The following is a 6,687-nucleotide window of genomic DNA, read 5'->3' as shown; positions in this document are numbered from 1 at the left end:
TACTTAAAAATAAATATCTTACTGCAATAAGTTTAGATTTATATCTTGAATATTAAAAAAATTATTATTGTAGGAAATAATATGTACTATTATTTTGTGTTTCAGGTACGTTTAACTCATGCAGTGGATTATTTCCTATTTCAAATTATAATTTTATGATCGGATTGGTATGTATTATATTGTATTTAAAAATTTCCAGTCTCTTAAATCATACTTTTTATACTTCATACTTTTATTTTTAATTGAAACATAAATTATATAACAATGTTTCTTTTATTTTTTAAAGTAATCTAATAGTACTTGTTTATAAAAAACTTCTTAATAGTTCCTTTTTCATATTTTAAATGCTTTCAAACTTTTTAATGTGACCGTACCACTTTTGAGGCCAACAAACATTTTTTTTCTAAAATATATTTTTTTTTGTGTACGATGCAAACTATCGCTAAACACCTAGTTATATTTTTTGTAGAACTTCCATAGTTATGTAAGATTTTATGCAACATTTTTTTAACTTTTTCATAATTTTCAAATTTTAATATGTTTATAATTCAAATTTTTTCATTTTGAATAGTAAAAATGACGTTAAATGTAGTATTCAATTTTAGAAAAATATGTCTGGTCGATTCTGATATAAAATTGTATGTAATCGAATCAATTAGTTTTTGGGGAAAGGATCATTTTTAACTCTTATCATAAATCCTTAACTTGCATGATGAATCTTTGAATGGAATATTTGAATTTTCAGTGAGAAAAATCAACTAAAAAAAAAAGGCTTTTTTCAACAAAAATTTTACACTTTTAACCAAAGAATTTAAAGCCTCCACAAACAATAATTTTTAAACCAAAGTCTGCCCAATTTTTAAATTTTCAAGGGCAAAAGACGAATATTTATCAATTTTATTGAATAAATATATAAAATTTCAGTTAATCTTTTAAAACTCGGAAAACACTATCTTGGAAAAATAGAAATTTTGCTTACAAAATCGATTTAACTGTTCTTTTTAAGGTAGATATCCTTCCAAATAGCAGAGATCTTAAAAAATAGTTTTTCCATGATAATAAGATTATGTATATATTTTAACTAATATCATTTCGAATTAGAAACATGACTTTTTATGAAAAATGTTAAGAATAAAAGAAAAACCTCAATTTTAACCATGTTTTTCGCAAATGAATTTTGTGTTCCCGTCGCTTCTCACCAATTTTTGAAAAATAATTCCATTTTAAATAAATGATCACCTATTTTTTCCGAAACAAGATTCTCTACAATTCTACTGTTTCCAGTTTCAAAAATAACTTAATAATCGTGAACTATAATTATTCGATTGAAACATTCTTCCCTGAAAAACAGATTGTGCTAACGTTTTCAGGCAAAGAAAAATTTATTTTAAAAATTGGAAACATTAGAATTGTATAAATTGTTTTTCCCGAAAAAATAAACCATCATTTATTTATTTGATTCTTGAAATCATAGAAAAATATTCTTTCGGATATCTGACTTTTGCAAAACAAATACATTAATTTTAATAAATATTAATAGAAAATTAAATGTTTTAATTGAATACTCAATAACATTTTAAAATATTTTAAATTTTCCTCCTGAGTATGTTAAACTTTTCAAACTTTGAAACGTCAAAAAGTCATTAAATTTAAAAAAAAATGTTTTAGGAAACTTAACTGCCCTATACAATTAATAGCCAACTATAATTATTATGAAAAATCATATTTTGTAATTTAATAAGAAAAGCTTCATACCATTAAATTGTTATTATTGTTTCGCCATTGACTAGCACACATCTTGGATTTCCCAAAACCAATCTGAAATACCTAATAAAATTCCAGGAACGTAAAAGCACGCTTTACGCGATGGAATTCGCTTGCTAGTTATTAGATTGAAATAAAATACTCGATTAATCTTTTATGATACGAGATGATTGCATTTTGATAGAAAGCAAACCGAGAATTTTTTGTCCTTGTTCACTAGTATTTCTCGCTATTCTGATCCTTGATGCAACTCAAAGTCATCCTTTATAAATGTTGCATCAGATCAATCCAATCTTATCAAAAACGCCTTTCGCGTTGATTGATAAAGAAGATAAGCACTTTGAAACTTCAATATCCTGATGTATAAAAATGTTTCCATTAGTTGCGTAAATTCTTAAAGAAGTAGCATAAGTTGTTAATTTCGTCGATGGTTTCGTGTCGTGACTGTCAGAGTGCAAAGTTTTAGAGAAAATATAGCTAGAATGAAACATCGATCGTTAGCTAAAGTGCCCTTTAGAATGTTGCATATTAAAGAGCTCCTTTTTGTCAAATTGAAAATAATTCATTAGGGAGGACAAGGAATTAGCAAGAAACTTTCGACGAAGGGTAAGTTTGGTAACTTGGGAAAATAGATGTGACAAGCCGCGGTGAGGCGCTGACTGGTTGGGATGATAATGTTTTGCGTTTGCTGAGCTTTGCACGGAAGGATACACATTTGCCATTGAAGCCATACTAAGAGGAATAGACGACCCTGTCGTAAACTTCTCATGTGAGAGACCGTTTGAATACCGTGATATAAAGAGATTATATATCCTTCACGTCATTGTTGTTAAAATATATTTTATGATCTAAGACATGTATATTGTTGCATATTTATAAGATGAGTGCGTGCACCAACTTTTAGGTTTTATAGACTAGAGTCTCAATACGAAAATTGTGTATCAATTTTTCTAGATATTTCATGAGGAGATATATTTTTTATGGAATTCTATCCTAAGATAAGGTTCAAGTAATTTGTTGAAAGATATGCTAACATCAATTCAAGTATTCGTTTGTAACTTTTGATAAGATCGTGAAATGTTCATTCTCATATTAATGTGTATTAATAATTGAGAGCCTTGGATCAAAATTGCCCTATGTGTCACATAATCCTAACTGCCACACATTTAATAAGCCTTACCATTTCTAACGCTTTTCCCTTTCATTCACATATGCGCGAACTCTAAAGATGCAAGACGTTCGGGAATCGCGTACTCCAAAGATACGACCGCGAAAGGGGCTCCCACTCCTGCGAAGTTAAGATTTCGGGCGTAATGCGTGAGAACGCACACAGGGCTACCACGCGCATGCACGCGTCCAATTTAAGGCAGCGCGCACTCGCGCGCGCCTGGCTTTCAAATAGGGCAGAGTAGGGGGGGGGGGGGAATTCCGGTCATGCCTTCGGAGTCGGGAAGCTCGTATCAGTGATGACAATTTTGGTACCCTATGCTACTGCGCTTGCGTAAGGGTTGCCCGCTGGCTGACACATACATATAAATCAATTGCAAAATATAATAATGATAGTATTTAAATTTTTCTAACAAAAAAATCCGCTTAGAATATCGTTGTTATCGATTAAGACGTAGCAAAGCGACGCTCAACGTAAAAAAGTCGTTATTGCTGATAAAAAAGTGCCATTGGGAGATTTGGAGGCCAAAAAATGTATAATAATTCACATAACAGTAAAAAAAAGTAAAAACAGATTTCTCAAAATAAAGGGCAAAAATTTAAATCACTTTTATTATCCTTTCTCGTTTTTTATTATTTTAATTTTTTAATTCTCACTACAGCTATTCTTCCTTTGCACATTTTTGCTAAAGAAATTATAAATCGCAATTAGTATTAAAGTACAAATTGAGCACGGGTACTAACAAGAAATATAGGAAATTACGTTTATTTAGAAACGAAAGAATTAAAATGCAACACATTATTTTCGAAATAAAAGAAAATTGAAGATTCCCTCTGGCATGCAGTATGCAAAGTTAGGTACAAAATTATTGAAAATTAAAAAGAAACGAGGAATCTAACTCAACGCATCAAACAACCAGGCCCTCATTCTCCAATCGTTCTTGAACCTTCTCTTTCTTAAACCTCATGCTTGACCCATTGCTTTACTCACATATTCTATTATTTTCCTCACCTGCAGCTCGTTTTCCCATCCTGCCTCGAAACGAAAACCTATGTAACAGATCTTGTCCATCTTTTCCACTGTTTGTCCATTTCTCTTCCAAACGTGATCTATTATAGTTTTTCTACTTCTGAAGCACATAACATTAGTCTTCTCTACGTTTACCGTCAGATCCTTTGCTCCCACATACTTTTCGAACATTCTTATCATTAGGTTCATCCCCTTCTCGCCGTCTGCTAACAAAACTATGTTCATCCACATAAGCTAGAGAGTAAAGTTTGCTGTTACCAAATATAGTACCGCCTTTTCCTTTCTTCTTCAGCTTCTCCTCTAAATCTGCCAACAGCATGTTGAAAAGTAGCGGATTTAGAGGGCACCGTGGTCTTAGACCTCTTCTTGTGCAGAATACCTCTCCTTTTTTCTTTTCTATCTTCACCTCTATCCTGGTTGCAGTAATAACTTCCTTCATCCTCTCCACCAGCCTTACTTCTATACCCCTCTCTTCCATTGCCCGCCATAGCTTTTTCTGTTTACTTAATCAAATCTGCTTTAAAATCCACGAACAACACGACTAATTTTCTTCTTTATCTCCATAGGCTCCTGTTAACTAAGTATTTCAGTACGTAAATGTTGTCTATCGTCCCTATCCCTTTCATAAAACATATCTAAATGTGTGGGATACTTTCGTTCTTCTACCTGACTCTCTAACCATTTTCTTAAAATTTCTGCATATCTTTTGTAGCCAACTGACATAAGAGAGATACCTCTGTACTTCTCCACCTTCTTGCCATTCTTTTTTTGACAAGCTTTACCACAAGTCCGGTCATTCACTCTTCAGGGCAGCCCTTTTCATTCCAGAGCTTGTTCCAGATCTTCCACAACCCTTTCCTGACCACTACTATATCCTCATTCACGCTCATTCTTCTTCCTCTTTCCATAATTATCACATTTCAAACCTTACCTTCTTCGATCACTGTTTAACGTCTGTCTTGTATTTTTCCTTTCACCTCTGCTTTTCCCTTTCTAGCATCCTCTCGTGTTCTCTTTTTCTCCTGTTGTGCTGCTCCTCCTCCATTTCCCCTATCCTCCATTTTCTTACACACTCTTTCATTCTCTGTTTATTCTCCTTGCATTCCTCATCCCACCACCCTCTCGTTTCCTCTCTCTTTCTTTCTTTGTATCTATCTTCTCCCTTACCTTCTCAGTCGATCCTTATTATTTTTTAATTAACGAGTCTACTCCCTCCTCCTCTTTATACCTAATCTTCTCCTTTTCCATTTTCCTTTAGACTCTTTCAGTTTATCTACCCCCAGACACCCATTATCTTGTTTCTTTCTCTCCCTGTTTCCTTTCTTCAACTTCCACGCTAATGGCCACCACCTTTCAGTGTAGCTATTATCGGGAAGTGCTCAGACGCTTTTTCATTACCAACTTAGAAGACATCCTATGATATCCCTCATTCTTTCTTCTATGAGGATGTAGTCTATTTCTGGCTCTATTTTCCCTGCAAAAGTCATCAATTTCCCTCCTCGTCTCCTTTTATATTGCCATTAAATATAAACTATCCTGTTTCTCCTGTTATGTCTAGTAACCTCCTTTCCTCATCTCCCTATGTTCGAAACTCCTCATATGGGCCTCCTACTCTGCATCCGTCATCCCTTCCCCTTGTTCGTCAGTCCAGGCATTTAAACCACCTTCTATAAAAAGTAACTCTTACTTCTTTTCCTCCATCTACCTCTTATTTACTCTTCAAGCTCTTCATTCCTAACCCCTTCTTAACTCTCTTTTACTGCCAATTCTCCTCTCACCCCTGTGACCATTCCGCCCATTCATCTTTCTTCAAAGTATTTCTTTCTTGTTTCTTGCTTCGTCCACACAGAACTTTCCTGTGAAATTCTTTCAATCCCCTTCCAGTCTTTCTTATCTGCCGATGCATTGCTTCGTCGTTATTACTTCCCATTGTATTAATCCCCCTCTCTCCAGAACCCTTAATCTTGTTTTTAAACCCTGCAACATTCCATAATGACACCTGCCCTGCCTATCATCTCCTTTTGTTCCTCCTGTCCTTAACCTTAGCCCTTTTTTTATTGTCTCAACCCCGACGTATTTCCTACCTTCTTATTTATCTTTCTCCTTTCCTTGCCTCGTTAGGCAAGTTCTCAATTTTTTATTTCTTCGTCCAAGATTCACACCTCTAAGTTCACCCAAACTTTATCTCTCCCTATTATTACTTTTCTACCTTCCCTTCTTTCGGACAATGCCCTTCGCTCAATCACCAATTTTTTTCTCCTTTCCTTCTAGGTCAGATCTTCTTCTATTCTCTCTGTTCTTCCCTTCAACAACTTATTTTTGGCCATAACTCTAAACGTCTCCTCCACCCTTATCTCTTTCCTGCGTTTTTATTTTTTCCTAAGAATTTTTTTTATTTCTCTGTCTTCGTTTACTTCTTCTCCTTTTTTTCTTTTGCTGATCCCCTTCCCCCACTAACAATTCCCTCGCTACTTGTCGCACTCAGTTGTTTTCGCCAATCCTCAAGAAATCGGATCCTCCTACGCTATGTGAGCGCTGTGCAGCTTTGTTGAGCGTTTCCAAGATTGAAGGTCTACCTCGCCTGCTCCCCCTCCCCAAGCCTGTTGCGGTTGTCACGATTACCTCACTCCGAACGGGCGTCTTGTATTGCTCGTAAACACTACGTTCGCAGCTTACCTCGATACCCGCCTGGTCCCCTCTCATTTGAACTTCCCGTACGTCCCAAC

The 6,687-nt window shown here is 34.8% G+C and overlaps 1 protein-coding gene across 1 annotated transcript; it reads right to left on the bottom strand.

Moving 5' to 3' along the window:
* Positions 1 to 4,934: 4,934 nt before the first annotated feature.
* On the bottom strand, positions 4,935 to 5,891 carry LOC117170901 (splicing regulatory glutamine/lysine-rich protein 1-like). The gene is made up of 3 exons (XM_033357948.1): positions 5,740 to 5,891; positions 5,190 to 5,323; positions 4,935 to 5,128 (listed from the first exon to the last, which is right to left on the bottom strand). The coding sequence occupies exons 1-3, from the start codon at positions 5,889 to 5,891 to the stop codon at positions 4,935 to 4,937; spliced, it is 480 nt and encodes a 159-aa protein (XP_033213839.1).
* Positions 5,892 to 6,687: the final 796 nt, after the last annotated feature.

This window comes from Belonocnema kinseyi, chromosome 4 (assembly GCF_010883055.1).
Source record: "Belonocnema kinseyi isolate 2016_QV_RU_SX_M_011 chromosome 4, B_treatae_v1, whole genome shotgun sequence".
NCBI classification, from domain to species: Eukaryota; Metazoa; Arthropoda; class Insecta; order Hymenoptera; family Cynipidae; genus Belonocnema; species Belonocnema kinseyi.
The sequence above is the reverse complement of the archived record's forward strand: the minus strand, read 5'-3'. Positions and strand labels throughout refer to the sequence as shown.